The sequence below is a fragment of the Salmo salar genome, chromosome ssa17 (genome assembly GCF_905237065.1).
Source record: "Salmo salar chromosome ssa17, Ssal_v3.1, whole genome shotgun sequence".
Taxonomy (NCBI): Eukaryota; Metazoa; Chordata; class Actinopteri; order Salmoniformes; family Salmonidae; genus Salmo; species Salmo salar.
In genome coordinates this window covers 6,560,415-6,587,005 of record NC_059458.1, presented here as the reverse complement: position 1 = coordinate 6,587,005, position 26,591 = coordinate 6,560,415, and the positions used below count along the sequence as shown (strand labels likewise).

Sequence of the window (26,591 nt, the reverse complement as noted above, 5' to 3'; positions counted from 1 at the left end):
AGCCGAAGAACACCATCCCAACAGTGAAGCACAGGGGTGGCAGCATCATGTTGTGGGGGTGCTTTGCTGCAGGAGGGACTGGTGCACTTCACAAAATAGATGGCATCATGAGGATGGAAAATGATGTGGATATATTGAAGCAACATCTCAAGACATCAGTCAGGAAGTTAGAGCTTGGTCGCAAATAGGTCTTCCAAATGGACAATGACCGCACGCATACTTCCAAAGTTGTGGCAAAATGGCTTAAGGACAACAAAGTAAAGGTATTGGAGTGGCCATCACAAAGCCCTGACCTCAATCCCATAGAAAATTTGTGGGCAGACCTGGGGCCAGAATTCACCCAACTTATTATGGGAAGCTTGTGGAAGGCTAGCTGAAACGTTTGACCCAAGGTAAACAATTTAAAGGCAATGCTACCAAATACTAATTGAGAGTATGTAAACTTCTGACCCACTGGGAATGTGATGAAAGAAATAAAAGCTGAAATCATTCTCTCTACTATTATTCTGACATTTCACATTCTTAAAATAAAGTGATCCTAACTGACCCAAGACAGCGAATTTTTACTAGGATTAAATGTCAGGAATTGTGAAAAACTGAGTTTAAATGTATTTGGCTAAGGTGTACGTAAACTTCCGACTTCAACTGTACTTGTTCCCTTTGGTAGATGGGCCAAAGTGTCTCTTTCTCCTCTCCATCCCCAGTGCAACAACGATGTTATGGTAACCATTAGGTTTTAAGGCAGGCTAGCGGCTCTAGGCAAAGTTGCGTCACTGCTGGGGCAGGTAGATAAGACTGACTACTTACTTGGGAAGGGCCAGCCTCCCCCGATTTATGATCCGTGGTAGAGGTGCATGTTACTGAGCACGGCCTGGTCGTAACACTGCTCCACACACACCGAGCTGCTGTGCTCTTCAGCCAGGTCCTCTGCCGTGTCCCCAAAGCCATGGTAATGTCCGTAGTGCAGGGTGTCCCCCAGGTCGCTGGCCATGGCCTCCCAGGAGGGCCGGTGGGACACGCAGCTGCTGGGGCTTCCCGTCAGGTGTAGTGAACCGCACATCTCGTGGGCTGAACGCTGCCGGGTCTCCTCCGCCTCCTGATTACCTAGCCGTGATGACGACAGTCCGTTTTCAGTGGAAGTAGCCAAGGCCGGCAGTCCCCATGACGTGGAGAAGCCGGTTGACAGCACAGCAGGGTTGTCCCCACTGAGGTGTTTTGGCATGTGGCCATTGGTGGAGATGGCACCGTTCTGTGGCCTATTGTTGCCGTTCGTCTGACCCATGGTGGCTTTCGGGTCATCTGCTGTTGAAAAAAAGACATGACTAGTCATATTCAAATGTTGGATGGCACATAGATGGAACACACTTGGCAGGTTAATGAACAGGATTTGGTAGCAACTCTCCAAACACATAAATACGAGGTAAGCATCTTGATTTTGTTTTGCAAACAAGTCCTTGTCCGATTCTCATGATACGTTTACAAAAATAAACCTTTGAATATGACCCAGACAATTACTTACCCTAGACAATGATTTCAATGTAATTAAATGCCTATGAAATTTCATCACGTCAAGGTCATCAAAAAGGTTAATAAAAATATGACTTTCGAGTATACATTCTCTATCGATGTGCCTTTCAAACACATGACAATGTACCAGAAATACATACCCCTGGCCAAACTAGATTTGTACTTACAAGGATTAATCATAATAGATACACTAACAAAACATGAATAGAACTGTCAGAATCAGAAAAAAATTAATTATTTCTATAATGTACAGTTGAAAGATACTGTGTCAGATTAATCACTACCATACCATGCATACAATTGAGAATGTATTATTTGCTAAGGTTTGTCAAATACAGTGGCACAGCACAAATCCTTAATTAGCCTATTATACAATGCAGTCCATAGTGTTTCATTGAACTGATTAAACCACAAATGGCCAATTTTATAGTACAAACAAGTTCATTTCTCATCGCTTCCCTTTGAAATGTAGAATCAGTCAGGGGAGTAAGAAGTCTACCCTTTGGCTCTTAAAGGATTTACGAGGAGTTAAACCAAAGCACCAGCTTGTATCTCATTCTCTTAATTTTCTTTAGATCAAACAGGGTATGGGACAAGGTTATTATAGTTGTGATTTTGTATTAGTTTCTATTAGTTATTAAAATGTTATTTGAAATTCAGTTATGAGTTTTGTAAAACTATCTATTTTGTTTTTGTATTATTTAGTTTCAGTGTTACGGACAGAAAGTAGCCCATGTGTGGGAAGCTTGGAGCCATTTATGTGTCGTTGGCCTTTTGTTGTTTTTTGGGGATTTTCACATCTTGCCACTGGGGGCAGTAATACAAGCTGAAGGTCAGGTAATAGGTTTGGCTATGTTTAAAGGAACTTAATGTGACTTGGATTTAAAAGGATAATCGTTGGTGTCTGACTCAGATTCAGACATTTCTGCCACACCGTTTATAGTCATGACCAGCTCTGGTGGTTCTTGTTCATGGGTATTCTCTTGCCTGTTTGGAAAGCTTGATAGCTATGTTCGCCCCGTTGTCAGTTACGAGTAGGCTCTTCTCCTCTGGTATGTCCTATACGTCCAATGTGCAGTCAATTACCACTCCGGTGTGTGGATGTTAAATCCAATAGAGGCTGAGCAACACGTGGTGTCTTGTTGGAGGGGTGATAGAAGCAGGCTGATATGCACATAAACAAAGCAGTCAGTCCTTTCTTGCTCCAGCAGTCTACACACAGGGTTGCTTTTCATGCCTCTTTTAGAATGTCCTTAACTTTATGGGTTGCTGTATCCATTTGCAAAGCAATCAACACGTTTACTCTAGCAGAGGCAGGAGTTTTACATTTGGGATCAAGTTCCACTGGGTAAAGACGTCAATTCAGCATCTATTCCACACTGGCGTGGAAACAACATTGATTCAACCAATGTATGCCCAGTGGGGCATTTGGTTGAATTGTCTGAGGGCTGGTTCATCGCACAGTCTTGTGGACTTGCCCGACTGGATGAATAAATGAACCAGTGCTGCTTTTATAATTCTTTTACACATTTGAATGAGGTTTCCATATTTCTGCTCTTTTCATTTAAACTGCTAGTTGGTTGTCCTAACGTTGATGTGCAGCTACTTGTAGCTTCTGGCTGTCTCACCTTGTCTTTAGGCTGAAATTGTATGATTCTTTGTGGGCACTGTTCAGATTAACTTTGAGATTGGTTGGGATTTCCCTTTTACCTCTGTTCCATACACGCTGCTGACACTATAATACATGGTCCTTTCCAGCAATGTACTCAAAACAATCCCATACAGCGCTTTACCTTTTGCTGCCACCATTGCTCACCCTCAGATTTCTTCCCAGTTAGGTTGTGATAGTGATGCACAAGCTAGGCCTAGTTGAAACATTGCCATCTACTGGCAGCATCTTTCCACCACGCTCTTAACCCGGAAGCCAGCTGCACCAATGTGTCAGAGGAAACACCATTCAACTCACGACTGAAGTCAGCCTGCAGGCGGCCGGCCCGCCATAAGGAGTCGCTAGAGCGCAATGAGCCAAGTAAAGCCCCCCCGGCCAAACCCTTCCCTAACCTAGACAACGCTAGGCCAATTGTGCACCGCCCTATTGGCCTCCCGGTCATGGCCGCTTGTGACATAGCCTGGGATCGAATCCGGGTCTGTAGTGATGCCTCAAGCACTGCGATGGAGTGCTTTAGACTGCTGCGCCACTTGGAGGACAATGGTTTTTATTTTAGTTCGTTATACAGTCAAAGATAGAAAAATACTGAAACTAAATGTTCATTATTTTAAAAACAATTTTGTTTACTATAATAACCTCGGTATTGAAAGAAGGGAATATGTAGGGGACGAACTTAGAATAACACTTATACCATGTAATCAGTCAAAATGTACTTTCATAAACACCCCCTTTCAAGAAAACCTTAATCTACAGAATACATTCATTTGGTTGTTGCCAAAGCATAAATGGCACACAAGGATGTGGATATAGTCATATTTTTTCTACACAGGATTCGACTAGGGCATAACCAAATTGTGGATGACAGACGGTTGTGAAAAACCAATGTCATTTGTTGAGGTTCATTCACATAACTACCATTTTGTGGAGGCCTATCAAAAACAAGGGAAATCATTCAAACTGAACAGTAAGGAAAGGGCATTTGGGTACACACGGAATGGGAAAATGCATTAATGATTCCATGCATAAAATATGCATGTCTGGATTTGTGTGCATTCCTACATCTTGAATATTAATGTGCCAGAAATGCAGGTGTAGGATGAGCTGCTCAGGGATAGTGAAAGTTAACATTGACATTACTAGAAGCTTAATACATTTCTGAACCATTGAACATTTTCAGATGCCTTGATCTTGACAAGATATTAAAGTTAAGACAATAACAACCTAGCTTATACATACACATGATTCAGAGAGTGAAACTGGCTTTTTAAGAAATGCCACTACAAATAGGCGCAGGAGTTAGTGCAGCGGCATAGGATCTGCATGGAGACCACAGTAGAGATATCCAGCTCTTTCGGGGCTGTGGAGGGGCCAGTCCCACCTGAGACGGGGTCTGCAGACTCCATATACATGGTCTCCAGCTCCTCCCCGCAGCCATGCTGCATCCACTTGGGCAGGTCCACACCTGAGGGAGGACGGACAGACAGAGCTGAATTAGTCATAGTTAAGGACCTACTATAAGAATGTCTACAGATCAAATTTTGTTCTCATATGGTATCTAGAAGAGTTGCCGCCCACTGACATGCCAGGCAATTACATTTTTGTAATAGCTAGAAAGATAGTCCAACGGATTCATATCGAATCAGCACATTGGCAAAGAAACGCACACATTTCAACATTTCGCAGGCCCTGCAACAGACTAGATAGGCCCCTACCGTCTCTTCTGGCCTTCTTGATGTGATTGGGCTCCACGCCGTCCAGAAGCCTCTTTCTATTGGCCAGCCCATTGAGGAGACCCTGGCTTTGGCTGAGCGAGCGGTGGCCGTTTAGCGCCCCGTTGGAGTGGAAACCATTGAGCTGGTTGAGGTGGTTTTGAGCGTTGGAGAGCAGCTGGGCGCACTCCCAGAAGCCCTGGGCGTGGGCCAGGTCTGCCGCCGTCAAGCCATTAGCGTTCCTTAAGCTGCCCGGTGAGATGGGAGCGAAGTTAGGAACTTCCGCAAGCACGTACAAGACAAGTCACACAGCCCCCTCTATATCCAACCCTGTCTGCTCTACTTCTGCTATCATTCTACAGATTATTGCACTGACTCAGTTACACTGAAACTGACCCAATTCTTATCCTGAAATAACAAAACAAAAATAGACGAAGGATGGTAGAAACCAACACTGCAGTAAGAGATGATTAACGTCCATCTATGGGTAGCATTAAACATGATGATCCAGGAAATAATGACTTTTCGTAGTAGTTCAGTAGATAGAGTAGGTCCAGCTAGACAGAAGTGGACCAGAGCTTCAACTGCAAAGTAATCCAAAAGTGAGGTTTTAGAGAATGCAGTCCCAAAAAGATAGAATTGTAGAAACTGGTAGAAAAAGTGTTCCGTTTACATATTTTCTGGATAGCAAGGTAGACTGCATAGAATGTCACATCATGTAGACAGAGCATCTTAGTTGTTTATAAGGATTCAAAGATGTAGCATTTCTCTGCTTTGAAACTCAGTACAATACTCGGTTGTTGTAATTAATCATTCATTGACGCCATGGTAAGAAGAGTTAACACACGTAAGAAAACTATCATTTTAAACAGACTTGAGAATGTAGGCTACTGCAACAACCTATTGGTGCTGGTTGACTGAACTACCAGTTAAAATAGAAGTCAACATTTATCTGGGCCCTACCAATAACTTATGTTCAAATAGTCTTGCCAAGAGGATGTCAACAAGCTCCACAAAGTCCAGATCTTCATGATGTGGTTGATGACGGAAAAATATGATAATTTGCAGAGTAAATAAGAGTTGGATCCATCTAGAAAGTGAAGACCCTGTGTGGTGTCTCTTCATTATAGACATTAGAGAAGCCAAGATCGTCAAGCTTTCTGGATATGGACAGGAGAATGTTCAAGTGAAAGGCCCTGCCGGAATGTAGATCTGCGTCAAAGCCATGATCCTAGATGGTATTTCAGGCATTGAATAGGCCTAGAAGTTCAGTCCATATTCATAGAAGGTTAGATATTCAGAATGTCTAAGCAGGAACAGAGAAGACCAAAATAATGTTTAATTGAAGTTAAGGAACTGTATTCCTTCCCCCTAAATGGATAATGTGAAAGTAGTAAGGCTGTGTTAACACAAGCAGCCCAATACAGATTTTTTTCCCCCCATAATTGGGCTGCCTGTGTAAACACAGCCTGAGACACAGCCTGAGACACACAGGAAAGGCATGTTGGCCAAGTGACTGTTTGGAATGGACACAGCATCAACATGGATTGTAGCATCCTCACCTTAGACCTGACCATCTCCCACTGCAGTGTGAGCTAATCCTGGTCCGAATTCATGAATGAACAAAACCCTTTAATTAGTCTCGTAACTCACTTGTATGATGGGCTTCACAATACTATTCATTGAAGAAATCATGTCATAAAGTGCATGTCACTAGTATGGGTTGTCTGTACCACAATACATCAAGATGTTCAGAAATGTAATTAAATATTGGTATATTTTTAATATAACTGGTTGAAAAAGTAGAAGATATTACTTGATCGTTATCTTGTCATTTAAGAAAATATGTTCTGAGAAGAAACTGACTAAAATACCCTTGTTTTAGTGATGGGAAGAAAATAAAAATCGATTTAGTTATCGGGAAATTATTTTTGACGATATTTCGTATGGTATCAAATTTGACAATATTGCAATATTATTTGTGCGCTAGTTGGCTGTACCTGCGCCAAAACGGCATAGCTTGTTCTTTTTAAAAAAAAAGGGAGCCAATTTGTTATTAGCACTTTTATTTGTAAGACTGATCAAAATAAATTCTCAAAGCTCTCCTGTTCCTCTGCAGCAGACATATGGTGAGCAATATGTTTGGAACATCGATTCGCAATAAATATTTTTTTTTAATCACAGTATCGAATTGCAATACATACAGAATCATGAGAATTACAATGCATATCGTATCGGCACCTAAGTATCGTGATAATATCGTATTGTGAGATCCCTGGCAATTCCCAGCTCTACTTGGTTTCAGTGTAAACAAAATGTTTAGAGTACATTTTCCATCTGACCTAAACTGTTCCTTTGGCCCCATCTACCTCATATTTAAAAGAGGTAGCCAAAAACATTACAATATACAGTGCATTCTGGAAAATATTCAGACCCCTTGACTTATTCCACATTTTGTTACGTCACAGCCGTATTCTAAAATGGCTTAAATAGATTCTCAATCTACACACAACCTATAATAACAAAGTAAAAGCAATTTCAGAATTTGTTTAAACGCATTACAAATAAAACAAATACCTTATTTACTTAAGTATTCAGACCCTTTGCTATGAGACTCGTGCATCCTGTTTCCATTACTTGTACTTGATGTTTCTACAACTTGACTGGAGTCCACCTATGGTAAATTCAATTGATTTGACATGATTTGGAAAGGCACACACAAGTCTATATAAAGGTCACAGTGGACAGTGCACGTCAGAGCAAAAACCAAGTCATGGGGTCGAAGGAATTGTCCGTAGAGCTCCGAGACAGGATTATGTCGAAGCACAGATCTGGGGAAGGGTACCAAAACATTTCTGCAGCATTGAAGGTCCCCAAGAACACAGTGGCCTCCATCATCAAGCTTTCTGGATATGGACAGGAGAATGTTCAAGTGAAAGGCCCTGCCGGAATGTAGATCTGGAAGAAGTTGGAAGAAGTTTAGAACCACCAAGACTCTCCCAGAGCTGGCTGCCCAGCTGGCTGCCCAGCCAAACTGAGCAATCTGGGAAGAAGGGTCTTGGTCAGGGAGGTGACCAAGAACCTGATGGTCACTGACAGAGCTCCAGAGTTCCTCTGTGGAGATGTGAGAACCTTCCAGAAGGACAACCATCTCTGCAGCACTCCACCAATCAGGCCTTTATGGTAGAGTGGCAAGACAGAAGCCACTCCTCAGTAAAAGGCACATGACAGCCCCCTTGGAGTTTGCCAAAAGGCACCTAAGACTCTCAGATCATAAGAAACAAGATTATCTGGTCTGATGAAACCAAGATGGAACTCTTTGGCCTGAATACCAAGCGTCACGTCTGGAGGAAACCTGGCACCATCCCTACGGTGAAGCGTGGTGGCAGCATCAAGCTGTGGGGATTTTTTTCAGGGACTGGGAGACTAGTCAGGATCGAGGGAAAGATGAACGGCGCAATGTACAGAGATCCTTGATGAAAACCTGCTCTAGAGTGCTCAGTACCTCAGAAGGTGAACCTTCGCCCCCAGTCTAACAGGACAACGACCTTAAGCACACAGCCAAGAGAATGCAGCAGTGGCTTTGGGACAAGTATCTGAATGTCCTTGAGTGGCCCAGGCAGAGCCCAAACTTGAACCCAATCTATCATCTCTGGAGAGACCTGAAAATAGCTGTGCAGCGACACTCCCCATCCAACCTGACAGAGCTTGAGAGGATCTGCAGAGAAGAATGGGAGAAACTCCCCAAATACAGTTTGCCAAGCTTGTAGCATCATACACAAGATGACTCGAGGCTGTATTCCTGCCAAAGGTGCTTCAACAAAGTACTGAGTAAAGGGTCAGAATTCTTATGTAAATGTGATATCAGTTTATTTTTTAATACATTTGCAAAAGTGTCTATAAACCTATTTTTGCTTTGTCATAATGGTGTACTGTGTGTAGATTGATAGACTTTCATCCATTTTAGAATAAGGCTGTAACATAACAAAATGTAGGAAAAGTCAAGGGATCTGAATACTTTCAGAATGCACTGTATTTTCCACAGGTGGTAAATGTCAAACTTGTTTGGCATCAGAAGGGTTGGCACTCAGAGGGCTGTGGGCAGAACATTGGTTCTAGCAGGGACATTCTGCTGCTGGCGATAGCTTCTGTAATTACATTGAAATTAGGGAATGTTAAGACACTGCAGCATCAGTCAATTGTACAGGGTTGCTCATTATAGCAGCCTATATCAATGTCGAACAGAATTTTGGGTGCATTGCAACAAAGGCACGTTATATTGAGCCCTTTGTTAGCGTGTTTTTTTTTCTTCTCAAAACTATACTACCAGACGATTACAAGCACACTGCACATACGTACTATAATGAGCTTGATTGCAACGAAAAACCAACAAGAATAAACTAGTGATTTAGCTGCTCTTCCGTTGATACCAGACAGCTGTAACTTTTGTTGTCCAGGTTCTCTATTCCCACCCCTCAACGAAATAATGACCTATCAGGAGCATCGGAAACCATAAGCCTGATGAATTTAAAATACTTAAGAATATAGGAGAAGGTGTAGTATACTTCATTCAAACATTTCATCTTAAAATAGCAAATAATGCGTGCCATTTGAAATAACTTTTCTATTTTCATTTGATAAATTAAGATATGTAACTCATCATGATTGACTTGATTTAGTTACATATTTCAAATATGGACAGTGCAGGGATATCCCCCCAGTCTTGATAAGAAATTATCTTTATTAGTTTGTAAAGACAAATTGTAATTAATGGATTACATAAATTGGAAATGAAAAATTTGCATGAGAGCACCAACATTTGTTTTCCATTAGTATGTAGGGTAAATTACCACAGCAGATTTGCCATGGTAAATTAGGAAATACTTTATTTCAGTTGTACGGAATGATTGTCAAATTGATAAATCGCTTTTAGGATTAATTAGGATTCATTTTTCCCCGATGATAATAACCAGAGGTAGAAAGTCTTAAAAATGTTGGCAGCAATCAGGACTAAAATAACCTTGGCATCTACTTTAGGGAGTAGTAAAATCGGTGGCCAATGACGGTTGTAAATGAGATCAGCTGTGCAGGAGATAATCTTGTGTTAGTACGCTGACCAACGTTCATTGAAATAGGCCCTACAGGTCTTATGTGACATTAATTTGGTCATTAATACTACTTATGGAGATTGATCATTTATGAATTCAGACAAATGCAACATAGGCCTAAGCTCTACTTTATTCCTCATCACTTTTATAACAAGCTCAAATAATGAAGTAAAATAAACAGCAAAATGCAATGAATTTTAAGTTAGAATTTCAAGTGCACAATCACATTACAAATTAAATGAACAGATTATTTGCATACAGCTATTTCCCCAGTATACCCCAGCTACCCTTTACTTACAAATAAAATGTTTCCAAACATGATCCGATTTTCTTTTTAACTGCCTCATAACAGACATTACTTAGTATTGGGGAGTCACCTGGAGAGTCGCTCTCAATGCCAGGCAACCTGCAAGGAAGAACCCTAACCCAACACTTTTGAACGGTCTGCTCATCTATTTTCCAATCAGTTCACCTATTTACGATCAGTTGAATGGAGGTTGGTTGTAACCAAATCCATAGAGCCTAATAAAAATCACAGTTAGGAAAGCACCATTTTGGCTCTGTCCAAAAAAAAAAAGAAGAAAAAAAAGAAGAAAAAATTTTTGATCACGTTTGTTTGGGCTTTTTTTCACCGTGGAAAGAATAGGACTACTGTTTTGCCTTGCACCACTAACATCCGGATACCAGGGGTCCATGAAAACAGACCAATATAGCAACAGTGTTTGCTATTAATAGAGAAGTCTGTGTATGCAATATCCTATGATGGACTTGGGCCTGGTGCACATTGTATGTATGCCAGTGGCTACTGTTGTTATTTAGTCTGATTATAAAATAATGAACAAGATGCTTATCAGGCTTCTTGTAAACAAGGATTGATCTTTTTCTAATGACATTGATTGAGTCTATGGGATTTATACCCTGTCAAGACTGGGTATTAAAATTAGGCTTACTTCTCTTGTCTGGCATTGAGAGTAAGACCTGTAACAAAAGTTGCTAAATGCATACTAATGACTCAATTGGACTGCATTCTGCACCATTTCTGATTTGTAAATCCTGAGCTTGACCAATAATCCTATGGTTAGTTAGCAAGTATCTGAATAAAATTAGATTAACAATTAGGTAAACTAAACATGCAGGTCTAGACATGACTATCATGACTGCTATCCTAGCATTAAAACCAATCACTGCAAGAAATACCTTGACAGTTTGCCAGTGTGTAGAAACCAAGCGATAGAGAGAACACTCAATGCCACAACTGTAAGATGTTCGCTGTAGCACTTGTGGCAGATTCTGCAGTGCCTATTTGGAATGCTCCCTCTTTCTGGGATTACTTGAGAAATTCAAGTTCAAATTCAATAGCTGCAAAACATCGAAACGTGCAGGGGATTTGTTTTTTAGTGACAGTACAATTTTTTTGCAATCAATTCTTAGACGGCCATTTAGCAAATGGTTTCAAAAAGATCTAAATCAAATATATTAACATTCAAAACAGTGAAACAATCCTACATAAAACATGAAAACATTAATGAATCATTGTTATGCTGTAACAAGTAAGCAACCTAAACTCACGCAGGAACTGCTGTCCTAACATATCTCTCTATATTTTCACCCCTTCACTGACTGTCCCACTAAATTCAGGAACCTGAAAGCTCATGATGTAGAAAAATATAATAATATAGCAGTCACTTAACTGTATATGTATACATTTCAGGACTATGCATTTGGTTTCTCTTGAAAATGTATCTTTAAATTAATGAGTAATTTTTGCAAAGACATGGAAGTTAAAAAGTCTAGTAAAAATCTGGTAATTACGGCACTTGGAGAATTGTTAATAAATTGACAAGAAATTACCAAAAAACTACTGCTCTATGTCCAGGTGAATCTGGCAGTATAAATAATGGAAAGTAAGACAATGGAAAGAATTGGAAAATGGAAGCAGAATAGGAACGCATGGGGTAGTTAATAATAAAATAGAAATAAACATTTGATGGGTACTTATATTTGTCCTGTTTCACATATGCACAAGTGTGTATTATACACATGGAACTGAAATGTGTTTTTTGCATATCCCAACTTCCCCTGAGACAACCTTGGAGAATAAGGTCACAGCCAGAGTCAGCCATTATCAACTGCAACCCTGGAGCAATTAGGGCTGAGTGACTTGCTCAAGGGCACGTTGATATGTTTCACCTTGTCGGCTTGGGAATTGAACTAGCAACCTTTCGGTTACTGGCCCAACGCTCTAACAGCTAGGCTACCTACAGCCGGTGATCAAGGCATTGGCACATAGATAACTTGATTTCGGAAAAGTATATGCAAGAATGTGGAACAACGTAGAGGCCTTCGATTATTCTATGCAAAACAATTTCTCACATTTACCTCCAGAGTTATACAGCAAGTAACTGCATGCTTTTCATGATCAGTAAACATCAATTGATGATGTATTTTCAGATACGCAAGGGTAGCCTATCCATTTGGCATGTAGCTCGCTAAGCAACGTGTCATTTAGCTTGCTTTATCAGAGATTAGGCTTTGGAAAGAGCTTGACATTGGCAAGTCCTCGTCTTAGTAAAGTTGTCAGTCGGACTACTGTCATCACCACTATAGATTGCAAGCAAATCAAACAATATTTGGATATAACCAGAGTTTATCCCCTGAAGTTAGCTTGTTAACTAGCCATATTGACGTGATCTGTTGTTACCTAGCCAATTTAATGTGGTCCATCATTAAATGAAGCCTATGATGTCTGTCAGCAGCTTTCACGATTATCACTTAAAAACAATGTTGAAAAGGGGATAATGTTAGCTAACTAAGCTAGGTAGGCCTACATTGCTTGGATAAAAATGTACATTAGGTCTAGTCAACTGTACAACGTTTCTACCAGTAGCTTGCAAAGTAAACATGATCAGCAAACAGTAAATCTGCAAAAGCGCCCTTCTGCTTGACAGGCTGAACCCATAAAGGATGGGAAATGAACCTAAACCCTGTCAGGTATAGTTCACTTTTATTTTATAAAATCACTCAAATATCCAATTAATGGTGGCCAATATTGAGAGATATCGTAAGGCCACCCTCACGTATCTGAAATTACATGATAAATGGATGTTTACTGATCTTTTAAAGCATGCCATTACTTTCTGTACAACTATGATGGAGCTAAATGTGAGCAATTGTTTTGCACGGAATAATCAGAAATGTGTAGTTCTGACTATGCTCTTCAAGAGGTGATGATATTACAACCAAATAGTTCACATTTATTTAACAATCCCTTGAAAACGTCACGCAGTTGTCAGTGGTTTTAGCAGAGCTTGGAGTCTCCTTGCCCGCCAGCAGGCAAATCTAATCCTCATTGTGATGTTTTTTGATAATGGCATCTTCAAGATGTATAGTTGTTCAAGCTATGTTTTCAGGTATGGCTGAGGAGGGTGTTATAAAAAAAATGTAACGGCTTAATTTGGGTAAGGAATGTTAAGGTTTGTTCTGATCAGAATGTTCTATTTGGCGTTACGATTTATTTTAAGAGAAAAACTGAGTAATCATGTGGTCTAGGACAGAGTCATCCTACCACAAAAAAGCTCCTTATAAAGTTCAACGTTAAACCCACGATTTGGAGAGATGTCCAATAAGATCAATACGAACGGTCTCTCCATAGACACAACGTCGAATGAATTGTGAACAAGTAAAAATCTGCCTTCACCTAATCTCCAGGCTTTGAACGAGAATAAATATGGTGTAACAAGGACATAACATTTAATAATTGTTCCATGGTGGCTTTGGTTGGTACGTGTTATTTTTGAAGTCATGATAAGGGATTCAAGAGAAATCAAAAGTTTCCATCTTTTGTAAGACACTACAGTCCTGATTGAGTGTGGTGAGGAAGGACACACTTTTGAGAGACATTACTTAAAACCTCAACTCTTAATTGAGCCAAAGTTGGAGGCAATATCAACTCTGAGGTATAAACAGTTGAATAGTCTGTTTTTCATGGAAGCCGCTAATCCAGTATTTTGGTTCACTTGGCTTGGGGAAGTCAATACAGAGGCATTGACCATTAAACTTAGAACCAATCCCTGCTACAGAAATGAATTTAGGTTTGCCAGGCTTTTGAGTTCTTATCTTATGGCCATATTGTAAATTGGTGGATGTGGAATAAATATTGGATTTAAGGTTCTCGTATTGTGCCAATTTAAGTTACTTTAAAGGAATTACCATGGATCTTTAATTTAAGATATTTTCAATTCTCTCAAACTAAATGTTGAGAGGATAATGTCAGATGTCATCTTCTTGAGTGACTGCGAATTAAAATAGTCTACGAAACATGAGCTTCCTTCACTTTACATTTTACCTAAACTTTTCACTAACATAACTAAAATACTAGTTCTTAGTAGCTGTCAAAGGCATGAAAAAGCATGGGTAATACATAATGCTATAAATATACACAGATGCAGACTACTAAGAGTTATATTATGACTTGTACCACATTTCTTACAAATCATTTTTCATTGATAGTTTTGGAAGGAAACATGGACCAAATGCACATTTCCTCATTTTCAATTCTTTCATGATTAAATAATCCTTGTGGAGATTTGTGAAATTGTGACAAAAACATGACAAGGAAGTGAAATCGTCATTGTCACTAATGGGCTTGACTGTGAAACTTGACAGTAAATGCGGTCAAATCAATAAGGCGAGGTGTCCAGGTACAATGCTTGTTATCAAGCTTACAAAATGCTCAACACTTAAGGTGGGGTATGCCCTTCTTAACACTGCATTCCTTAATACCAGCAAACGTACTAAATTAGTACAGGGCCTAACTGTTTGCGCCAGCTACAAGTTCATGCGTCTACACTAATGAAAAGTATCCGATAAGATGCAGATTAAAAAAACTCGACATGACAACTGAATAAATTCAAAAGACACCAAAGTAAACACTTACACTTCAACATTCACCTTCTGCTACCATTTCTGCCAAGCCGTCACCGGATACAGTTTGACACATACGTTTGATAAATCCAACGTATGAACCACACAGAACGCACTGCAACGCTGCGTTCCATTGGAAATTAATGTACTTCTGGTGTACCAAAATGCACTGACGCGATTGGTGTGATCGAGGCGTTAGGCCTGGGTTAAGTTAAGATATCACATACCACTGTAGTTCCGTAACACTACATATATGCTATAGTTTTGTTGTCACATCCCTCACATGGTGAGATAATTATTAGATGGCACTAGCAAGGAGAGGGAGAAATCCAGACTCTGTATAAGCCAGGAGGAAATGTGCATTTGCCCTATGCCCTGCTAAGAGAAGTACATTAACTCTAAATAGTATATTTCTAGTATATATTTACATCAGACATTTTAAATGCATACAGTTAGCATAACCTTACAATATTTAAGAGTTATAATAAAAGACAATGAAACGTAAACATTGAAATAACCACTACAGCAGCAGACTTATTGATGAGGAACACCACCAACAAACATTCTCCAAAAGCCATGTGTATCGCACAAACGGCAGTAAACAACTAGGACAAAAAGTCACCTACAATAAGTATGAGTGTGTGGTTGTGGTGGCAGATTTTAATCCAAGACCATAATTTGGAGTGGTTGAAGGATGGCACATGGTAATGATACAGTGCAGCGAGGGAGAGAATTCCTGAGAACGTTGGGAACTGACTAATTGGCACTGCCATCGCCAACTAAGCTGTTTTTTAATAAATCACACAGAAACAACTTCCTCATCAACCCCTCGGGAAAGGGGCTTTATCATGAGTCACCTTATGGACACAGAGGATTTGGATGTCCCCCACCGAAATGCAAATGCGCTTATGGCGCAGCCTAACAGCCAAATCCTTACAAAGCTCCATTTGCTGCAGAAGCACCCCGAACGAATCATCAGCCAGTTCAGGCCTTTCATTACAGAGCCATCTGGCACCTGTGCTGTGACAATTATGTCAATTAGTAATTTCATTCAAAAAGAGAAGTGGGTCCCTCGTGTCACTCAGAAATGATCAAATGTATTATTAGTTTCTGCCATGTTTGTACTGATTTGGTTCATAAAATAATTTGTTTGAGCAAGCATGCTTATAAAAAGACACTATTGGCACAAACATTTTATACAACACAACCCAGCACAGAAGTGGCACAAAGACAATCATTGAGCAATGCGGGGTGCCAAATTCACACAGCTAAATTGCCTTGACTTCAAGGGGGGCAGAATGCAGAGTGGAGGCCATCTGGTGGAGTTCCCCTTTTCAACAATAATGTTGTTGCCGTGGTAACAAAGTATTGTGTGGTACAGTTTGGTGTAAACGGGCACAGTGAAGTGGGGGACTTACTCCGGTTTAGCACCCTGTATCAAGAGGGCGTTGACACACTCCATACTACCAGCCCGGGCTGCCTTGTGGATAGGGGTCTCACCTACATAGTCCTGGAACAAGACAAGGCAAAAACACATCACTATACAAAGTGATAGAGAACACTTTAGATGGATTAATCATGCTCTCAACCAGTACAATGGGGAGAATGGAAAAACATTATGGCTTGCAATATATCAATATACAAGGCATTGTTAATACATTTTAGTAATTTAGCTGACGACTTACAGGAGCAATTAGGATTAAGTACCTTGCTCAAGGGCACATTCACAGATTTTTCACCTAGTCGGCTCAGGGATTCAAACCAGTGACCTTTCAGTTACTGGCCCAACGCTCTTAACCACTAGGCTGCCTGCCACTTATGTTGATATTGGCCACTCATAAATAAGGCTCCAAGTGTCTGCTGAAAGGGGCCATTATCTGTGCAGCATGCCCCAACAGTTGAGCACAGCTGAAGACAGCAGCAACAGTCCTCCAGAGAGACTAATCACAGAGAGAGGCTGTGAAAAGGTGTCTGCTGCCAACAGAGACAGTGGGCACTGGAGACAGGCGCTGAACTCCTCACCCAGCTCTCCGGCACCCCCTCGAGCCAAGAAGAACTGACACTTTGCACTTTAGCCAGCAAATACGCCTTCCAGCTACCATCCCGTTCTGCTCCATGCAGCCAGAATGTAAGTCAGGCTGCACAATTTCACTGTTAGTGAACCGTTAAGGGTGGTGAAGGGATAAGGGGCTCTGTGTGTATGTATTAGGGATGTAACATTCACTGATATGCATCTGTCCCTGATTAAAATGTTTAAGATATGATTGCATGGTTCCGCGGACCGCAAACTGATCCAAATTAAGCTTGCGGTGGTCCAAAAATCAACAACTGTTGCTCATTACTTTTTCTACCATCCGTAAATACCTAATCTTTTGTGACAACTGATGCGTTTTTCACCTTCAGTGTCAAACTAAGCATATTACTGTGTTGACAGTCATTGATCTACAAGTAATTTTGCATACCGAACAACCCCAGGGAATATCATTAGCCTAGTCAAACTGTGCCCAGCTTAGCGAACTAACCAATGTGAAGTAGGCGGCCTGTTCCTGATTTTGCATACCTGCGTGGCACCTTCAACATTCAAACACAAAAATGGCTAGATATTAGGCTTTATTAGTTGAGTGACAACCTATGTAATTTGCTAGGTGGTTGTTGTCTATGCACTGTTAAAATTGTTTTAGCACAATAAAAGTAAGCTACCAGAGACAACTCTCAGCTGGCTATACCTGCTGAACGTGGCTTACAATAAAATAAAGTTTTATAGGTTCACCATTAGCAATAGTTTTGCTTTAAACAATCAGGGTATATGGTCATTTTTAGATACACAGGGTAAAGTTAATAATTTCATAACTAGGACAGGAATCACTTGCTGGGTTTTTCACACTCAACAGGTTCCTGTGTGTATCAAAAATGGTCCACCTCCAAAAGGACATCCAGCCAACTTGACACAACTGTGGGAAGCATTGGAGACAACATGGGCCAGCTTTCAACACCTTGTAGAGTCGATGCCCTGACGTGTTGAGGCTGTTCTGAGGGCAAAGAGAGGGGGGGAGGGGGTATAACTCAATACTAGGAAGGTTTTCTTAATGTTTGGTATATTCAGTATACATCGAATGGAAAATGAATGCGTTTATGTAACAAATATTAGTGCATCGAATCATATCGCAGTAAACGGAATCGTACCGAATCATTTGAAACTAAAACGTATCGTTCCTGAATCATTTCGGAGCCCATGTATCCATATGCGTATCAAATCGTCTTAAAAGGGAACGATGCACATCCCTACTATTTATTTATGTGTGTATGTTTGTTGTAGGGCAGTGTAGCGATGCTCCCCTGTAGCTCTGAGGCATCACAATCTTCTCCTACTCACCCCGTTACATAGGATCAGACTGCTGAACTTGACCCATAAAACCTCTAAATGTCACAGTGGCGAGAGCCAGGTGGAAAGGATGAAGCAGTGGAGTGTTATGCAATCATGACCTCCTAATCTGAATTCCTGAGCAGAGCTTCCCTGGCTGCTGCTTTTAGGTGCATTTAAAAAAGGTAGTCACAGACAAACAGTAGCAACGGCAGGCCGGGGCAGTCCCTATTTGAGCTGTGGTCATGACACGGCTGCCTGCCTGTTGGCTCAATGGTGTGACTCCTGAGGCCATACATACTCTCTAGTCAAACAGTCTGGTGTGACGTGAAGAGACAGTCTCAGACAAACCAACACACAGCATGAACTATAGCTCTGTCTCCCAGAAAGCCTGATCCCTCCATAGTAGGATAATTCTGGCCTACGTAGGCCGCATGGAAAAGATAGACATAGGAGGTTTGACTCACTTTTGCAAACAGGGAAATTACTGAGAGTTTGACACAAACAGGCCTACAAATCATGTAGCTCTTGTAGTCTGTCTTGTTATTTTGTCTATCCAGTCATAAGTGCCATTGTTGTGTAAGACTGAGACCCACCTGTCTGTTGATGTCGGCCCCGGCCTGCAACAGCCACAGCACACACTCTGGGTGGCCTCCAAAAGCCGCGATGTGGGCGGGCGTCTGGGCAAACCTCGTCGTCATGGCGTTCACCTTGCAGCCCACCTGCACCAGGCACATTACACACTCCAACTGTAAAGAAAGTGAGAGTGAGTCAACATACTGTAGTTGACCAATCAAAAGCTTTTCTGTTGAGAGCAGAGTTAATGATTGACAAGAAACACAGCCGTTACGCAAATCACAGTGAGAGTATCACTACAGACTGTTGTATTCAGAGTTCTGTCATTACAGAAACCAAACCACAGCAAAGAAAGTGTGTTTGAGGTAAACCCCAAAGGCACACTAACCAACCAGTGGCATCTTTATTAGGGCATGGACAACACCAGTATCGCAATATTGTTTTCATACAAAAAATGAAAACACTAAGAACAAACCCTTCCGTGCTTCTACACCTGCATTGCTTGCTGTTTGGGGTTTTAGGCTGGGTTTATGTACAGCACTTTGTGACATCAGCTGATGTAAGAAGGGTTTTAAATACATTTCATTGATTCCGTCCTTTAAAAACCTGCTGTATGTCAGATAGTGTGCTATAGCTTGGAAAATGTGACTCTGGATGACAACATAATTGTTTGTTTCCAACATTAGGGCTGTTTTCCCAAAGCAGTTCAATACACTTTGTTTTGTTTCTTTGCCGCGATAGTAATGAGTAACGCGATATTGGCATTGTCCCAACCCTAATCTTGTTGGTCTCCACATTTTTTCCCCCTGTATTGAGCTTCTTGTACCAAAGAGGACACCTAAGCCCATATATGGTCACAGTATAGGGGCTTCAACTGCAGTCACTCCCACTGACTTATGTTCAGGCCAGCCTCTGTGTGGGAAGAGTGGGCACACCCAGCCTAAGCAGTTTTGGCGGGAGACACTACTGTTTTCCTGGGAAACAAAGACACTTTAACCCCGCCATATCAAATAATGTTGTCTGGGAGGACCTGTAACCTAATAGCTCTGCAACAAAGACCAGGCCATGAGTCATAGTTGATATTGTACTGAAGTCCCACTTCAAGACAGGGCTTGGTAAATACAGTACATGTAGTTTAAAAACATGATCCAAGCAGCTGTTCAAAATGTGTATGCCTGACTGACTTAACTAAACAATCTCTCTCCTGTCAAATGTGCATCTCTAGATTGAGAAGTGCTGATATGATAAAGATAAAATGAAGATATGATAGTCCGGATGGCCATGCTGTGGACACGGTGCAGAGAAAGCAGCGGTTTCATTGTTTCGGCTTTGGGCACAATAGTAACTAATAACTGCCTCATTCCTTTGCTCGTCTGCCCTGTTCCTTCTCCAACATCTGTGGAACTTTCTCCAAACCACCTCACTCAGGGGAACCTTGCCAGTGACACACACACAGAGCTCTAGTGTGACCAATTTGGTCGCATATGCGACAAAATATAGTGTATTCGGAAAGTATTCAGATCCCTTGACTTTCTCCACATTCTCTTACAGCCAAAGCCACTCCTGCATTGTCTTGGCTGTGTGCTTAGGGTCGTAGTCCTGTTGGAAGATGAACCTTCACTCTGGAGCAGGTTTTCATCAAGGATCTCTCTGTACATTGCTCCGTTCAGCTTTCACTTGATCCTGACTAGTCTCCCAGTCCCTGCCGGTGAAAACATCCCTACAGCATGATCCTGCCCCGACCATGCTTCACTGTAGGGATGGTGCCAGGATTCCTCCAGCTGTGACACTTGGCATTCAGGCCAAAGAGTTCAATCTTGGTTTCATTACACCAGAGAACCTTGTTTCTCATGGTCTGAGTGTCTTTAGGTTCCTTTTGGCAAACTCCAAGGGGGCTGTCATGTGCCTTTTACTGAGGAGTGGCTTCTGTCTTGCCACTCTACCATAAAGGCCTGATTGGTGGAGTGCTGCAGAGATGAGAACCTTCCAGAAGGACAACCATCTCCACAAAGGAGCTCTGTCAGTGACCTTCGGGTTCTTGGTCACCTCCCTGAGCAAGGCCCTCCTTCTCCGATTGCTCAGTTTGGCCGGGCGGCCAGCTCTAGGAAGAGTCTTGGTGTTTCCAAACGTTTTCCATTTAAGAATGATGGAGGCCACTGTGTTCTTGGAGACCTTCAATGCTGCAGAAATGTTTTGGTACCCTTCCCCAGATCTGTGCCTCGACACAATCCTGTCTCTGAGCTCTATAGACATTTCCTTCGACCTCATGGCTTGGTTTTTGCTCTGACATGCACTGTCAACTGTGGGACCTTATATAAACAGGTGTGTGCCTGTCCAAATCATGTCCAATGAATTGAATTTACCACAGGTGGAATCCAATCAAGTTGTAGCAATATCAAGGATGATCAATGGAAACAGTATGCACCTGAGCTCAATTTCGAGTCTCCTAGCAAAGGGTCGGAATACTTATTTAAGGTATTTCTGTTTGTTTAATAGATTGGGAAAACTTAAAAAAGAATCTGTTTCCGCTTTGTCATTGTGTGTAGAATGAGTAAAATTTTATTTCATCCATTTTAGAATAAGGCTAACATAACAAAATTTGGAAAAAGTCAAGGGGTCTGAATACTTTCCCATGGCACTGTACTTCAAGTATTTTGGCAATTAGGCCCTTTATCTACTTCCTCAGAACTTGTGGATACCATTTTTGTCTCCATGTCCAGTATGAAGGAAGTTAGAGGTAGTTTTGCATGCTAGCAAATACCCATAGACTTCCAGTCATTGCACTAGCCAATGCTAAAGCTAGCCAACACTCACAAAACTGCCTCTACCTTCGTTCATACTGGAAACAGAGACAGAAAAATGGTAGCCACAAGTTCATCTGACTCTGGGAAAGTAGATAAGGGCCCTCATTGCCAAAATCCCGAACCATCCCTTTAAAAAGATCTGACCCATATCACCAGTGCAATGTTTTTTTCTTCCTGTCGAGGATTGGGGGCATGCATTTTACATTGAGGGAGCTCTATTACGCTGGCTCAGGTTGAACCAAGCAATGGCCCGTCACGTCACTGAGCGAAAGAAAGCAGGGAGGGAGGAGCGCCCTTCTCAAATCAAACAGAAATCTGCACCGCTCAGTCATGTTGTCAACAAGGCAGCATGGTGCATCGTCCATAAACATACACCATCTATTGTCCATTAAATAAATGTTTGAAACTACAAAACTAGTTATCATTGGAAAGGCCGATACAGCGTTTTTTTTCCAAATCAATCACTTTTCCATATGAAAACACAGAATCCTACTCATCACTTAATTACGCAGTGGTGGAAAAAGCACCCAATCGTCATAGTTGAGTAAAAGTAAAGAGAACTTCATTAGAAAATTACTCAAGTAAGTCACCCAGTAAAATACTACTTGAGTAAAAGTCTAAAAGTAATTGCTAAAATATACTTTATCAGAAGTAAAAGTATACATTTCAAGTTCCTCATATTAAGCAAACCAGACGGCACCTCATTTTTTTATTTGCGGATAGCCAGGGGCACACTCCAACATAATTTACAAACTAAGCATGTGTGTTTAGTGAGTCCGCCAGATCAGTCAGTAGGTTAGACCAGGGATGATCTATAGATACGTTTAACAAATTAGAGCATTCATGTCCTGCTAAGCATTCAAAATGTAATGAGTACTTTTGGGTGTCAGGGAAAATGTATGGAGTAAAATACATAATTTTCTTTAGGAATGTAGAAGTAAAAGTTGTCAAATATAAATAGTAAAGTACAGATACTTAAATTCTACTTAAGTAGTTTTTGGGGGTATTTTTAAACCCCTGTAATTATTCCCTTTTGTTTTGAGCAGACTTCACCATAGGCCAGAGCGTGGCACCTGGCTCACCCCCGGGAGGCAGCCCGGTTCTAAAACAAATGCAATCACATTTCACCCGGCTCAAATTCTTCCCACTGGGGTAACACAGACAGAAAAACGAACCCCTTTATTCATAAACCATGTCACAGGTTCTTCTAAGGCTATTTGCGGGCAAGTTTAACCATTTGTTTTACACATTGTTCAGTCATGTTTGTTACCTCATTAGCTAGCTAACAACCTGGTAACATTACCAGTATATGTTAGACTAAACTCTCCTTCCAGACTCACATTAAGCATCTCCAATCCAAAATTAAATATAGAATCGGCTTCCTATATCGCAACAAAGCATCCTTCACTCATGCTGCCAAACACACCCTCGTAAAACTGACCATCCTACCGATCCTCGACTTCGGTGATGTCATCTATAAAATAGCCTCCTCTACTCAACAAACTGGATGCAGTCTATCACAGTGCCATCTGTTTTGTCACCAAAGCCCCATACACTACCCACCATTGCGACCTGTACGCTCTCGTTGGTTGGCCCTCGCTTCATACCTGTCGCCAAACACACTGGCTACAGGTTATCTACAAGTCTCTGCTAGGTAAAGCCCCGCCTTATCTCAGCTCACTGGTCACCATAGCAGCACCCACTCGTAGCATGAGCTCCAGCAGGTATATCTCACTGGTTACCCCCAAAGCCAATTCCTCCTTTGGTCGTCTTTCCTTCCAGTTCTCACAGATCACTGCACCTATACATAGCCCATCTGTAAACAGCCCATCTATCTACCTACCTCATCCCCATACTGTATTTATTTATTTATCCTGCTCCTTTGCACCCCAGTATCTCTACTTGGACATTCATCTTCTGCACATCTACCATTCCAGTGTTTAATTGCTATATTGTAATTACTTCGCCACCATGGCCTATTTATTGCCTTACCTCATTTACACTCACTGTATATAGACTTTTTGTTTTCTTTTGTTCTACTGTATTATTGACTGTATGTTTTGTTTATTCCATGTGTAACTGTGTTGTTGTATGTGTCGAATTGCTACGCTTTATCTTGGCCAGGTCGCAGTTGCAAATGAGAACTTGCTCTCAACTAGCCTACCTGGTTAAATAAAGGTGAAATAAAAATAAATAAAAAATATCCAAACATTTGGGGCACAAAAAGAAAGGACAAGCTTATTCAGGAGATCTATGATTATAGCAATATATAAATGACAGATCTCTTGCATGTTGTCATCAGAAACTTGACATTCTTAAAGAGTCAGTGTAAATGTTCTAGAATGTATTGCAATAGGAAAAGTGTGCTTTTACACGTTGAAACCTCATATTACACATCACTTTTTAATTTTAAAATGGTAGCTTTAAAATAAAAGTGTATTTACACAGTTAAAAAAAATTCTTTCTAGGGCACAGCATGTGCTTCAGAAGTAGCTAGAATTCATATAGGCTATATCTCAATCGATACAAATGTAATGTTGCGTTCTTAACTTAAAGTTGTGAGTACCAGTGCTCCCAGTTGGGAGCCTGTCAGTCCATTTCAATTAAACAAGTCAAGAGTTTGAAAGATATTGGGGGGGGGAAATGTACGTACATTTTTTTTATGGGATATACTTGTAAAACAAAGTTTAAATAAAGCAATGCCAGTCATGCAAGACTTTTGAGAATATGGTTTGTTCCATGAGCACAGCACAGTCTATAAATGTATGCAGAGCAGGTACGTGCAAGTTGTTTCAACTGTAGATATTGTTGGCGGGTTGTTTGCCATTGGCCCATGCACAGCCAATAGAAAACGATGCAGTACTTTATAAAATATTGGACATTTCCTGAAATAAACTGACAGGAAGGGAAGGCTAGATACTTTCTCGGGAAGACTAACGTCAGCTCTATGGCCCAACAAATAATGACAACTAGGCTTCAACAGCAGCCCGAATGCACTATTAGGACAATCAACGTCGATATTACGTTCACACAATAGTTGCTTTCATGTGTGAACGCATGCACGTTTCACGACGTTAAGTGATAACATTTGATTTCACATTATGGAGATGAACAAACACCTAACAATTAGAAAATACTAGAAAATCTTCTTATGATGAGTGTTAAGATAAATGACGTAAGTCGCTGTTCAGATAGACAGCTTGCTACATTGTAACGTTTTAGATAAAAAATATACATACTTAAAAATTGTATCAGTGTATTGGATTAGCATCACAAATCGGAAAATCTAACTATGTCACTTCTTCGAAAATGATAACAGCATTTCTAGCTAGATTTACGCCTGCTAACAATGTGACAGGATGAATCTTCTATCCCTATTGGTTTTAGAATGTTTGCAAGCTACCTTTCCAAAATGTGCTGCCCAATGAATGGGAGTCCAGCCATAGACGGAGTCTTCCGTGATGAGGTCTGCTTGGTTTGTGGTGCACTGAAGAAGCGAACACAAAGCAACAACGTCTCCATCCCTGCACGCCCGGTGGAGAGGGTAACGAATGTTCAGCACCTCGTCGTTTGAAACTCCAGACTCTACGCCGACGGACATGGTTGCGGTACGGTGTGTACAGATGTTTGGGAGAAAAGTAGCCGTATCAAGTTGCCTTAGTCGCCAAGAACTTAACCCACTTCGCAGGAACATGCACAAGTGATACACAAAGGAAAGGAAGCGATGAGAGCTCGCGCTTTCAACTTGGCGCGAATCGCAAAACACGGACTGTTTTTTTTTTTTCTTGGCTGCTTGTTTCTAACATAAACCCGTCATGGAGTCCTTTGTTAAATCTTCTTCTTTGTCGATGATGTAAAACGGCGGTTAGGATCCAATAAATGTTGCATTACCGCCACCTACTAGACTGGAATATAACTCCCTTAGACGTTGCTTGAGAATTGAAAAAATTATCAACAAATACCCAACCATCTAACCCTACACTCACTAAAAACTCACCATCCTACTCAACTGTTTAAATCAATTTAGTCCTACCTCAGGCCAACAGCCTGAAAGGATGGGATACCACCACTTAACATACCCTGTAACTCTTCTGACGTCCAGTCTTGCACATCCAAATACCTCTCTGCAGCTGCCACCACAACCTCAATTTTCTGCGACTTACATTCTATCCCTGCAGTACAGTTGATACCATTGCTATAAATGCTAAAAATCCAATCTTACTGAAACATATTTCACTTGTTGGCCTATCCTTGTACAGCTGTACTATATTTACATTTTAGTAATTTAGCAGACGCTCTTATCCAGAGCGACTTACAGTACTACTCACACCACTCCTCTCAGGATCCCTCCCCTTTATCCATCTTCCTCTACTTTCTTCATTGCTTCAGCATACAACAACTTCTGCACTACTCTAACCCTGGAAACCTCAATCTGCCTCTCTTACACCGGACATTTCTGATCCCCAGCCCCATGGGCACCCCTACAATTAACACATACCACTATTTTCCCCAATGCTACACATTCCTTTGTCTCATGCCCTTCTGCACATTTCTCACACATAGGAACCTCCCTCCTACACACTGCTGCAACATGCCCATAAGCTTGACACCTATAACAACTTCATGTATTTGGCACAAAGCTCGTACGGGATAATTTACTATTTTAACAGCACTTGTTGGGCAGTGTCAACATCAAAAGGACAGACAACAACTCTTCCGTTTCACCACTCACACCACCCTGTCTGCATCGCACCAAAGGACGAGCATCACAAACACCATGAATCTTCCCCTTCTGTTGGTCAACTTTCACATTTACCGCTACCCCAGTAAACACTCCTCTCAATGGCACCATTTCCTTGAGAGCAAAACAATTCACATCTCTTGTCCCCATTCGTTTAACACGGAGCACCTGCT

At 41.2% G+C, this 26,591-nt stretch overlaps 1 protein-coding gene across 2 annotated transcripts; it reads right to left on the bottom strand.

Annotated features, from left to right (window-relative positions):
- Positions 1-419: 419 nt before the first annotated feature.
- Positions 420-25,721, bottom strand: ankrd10a (ankyrin repeat domain 10a). 2 transcript variants are annotated; one of them, XM_014151349.2, is made up of 6 exons: positions 25,081-25,721; positions 18,894-19,046; positions 16,355-16,446; positions 4,909-5,153; positions 4,575-4,658; positions 420-1,299 (listed from the first exon to the last, which is right to left on the bottom strand). In XM_014151349.2, the coding sequence occupies exons 1-6, from the start codon at positions 25,369-25,371 to the stop codon at positions 833-835; spliced, it is 1,332 nt and encodes a 443-aa protein (XP_014006824.2). In that variant the 5' UTR covers positions 25,372-25,721; the 3' UTR covers positions 420-832. The 2 variants fall into 2 exon arrangements, with proteins under 2 accessions (XP_014006824.2, XP_014006823.2); XM_014151348.2 differs by having other exon boundaries at positions 421-1,302; positions 25,081-25,710.
- Positions 25,722-26,591: the final 870 nt, after the last annotated feature.

Bases quoted from the DNA above. Each gene is read 5' to 3' on its own strand.
- ankrd10a (XM_014151348.2), bottom strand. From the start codon at position 25,371: ATGTTCCTGCGAAGTGGGTTAAGTTCTTGGCGACTAAGGCAACTTGAT. The intron at 19,047-25,080 runs GTAGCTTGCAAA...CTTTCTTTACAG, and splicing joins GGGCAGCACATTTTGGAAAG to TTGGAGTGTGTAATGTGCCT. The intron at 5,154-16,354 runs GTAAGTCCCCCA...CTCACCGGGCAG, and splicing joins ATACAGGGTGCTAAACCGGA to CTTAAGGAACGCTAATGGCT.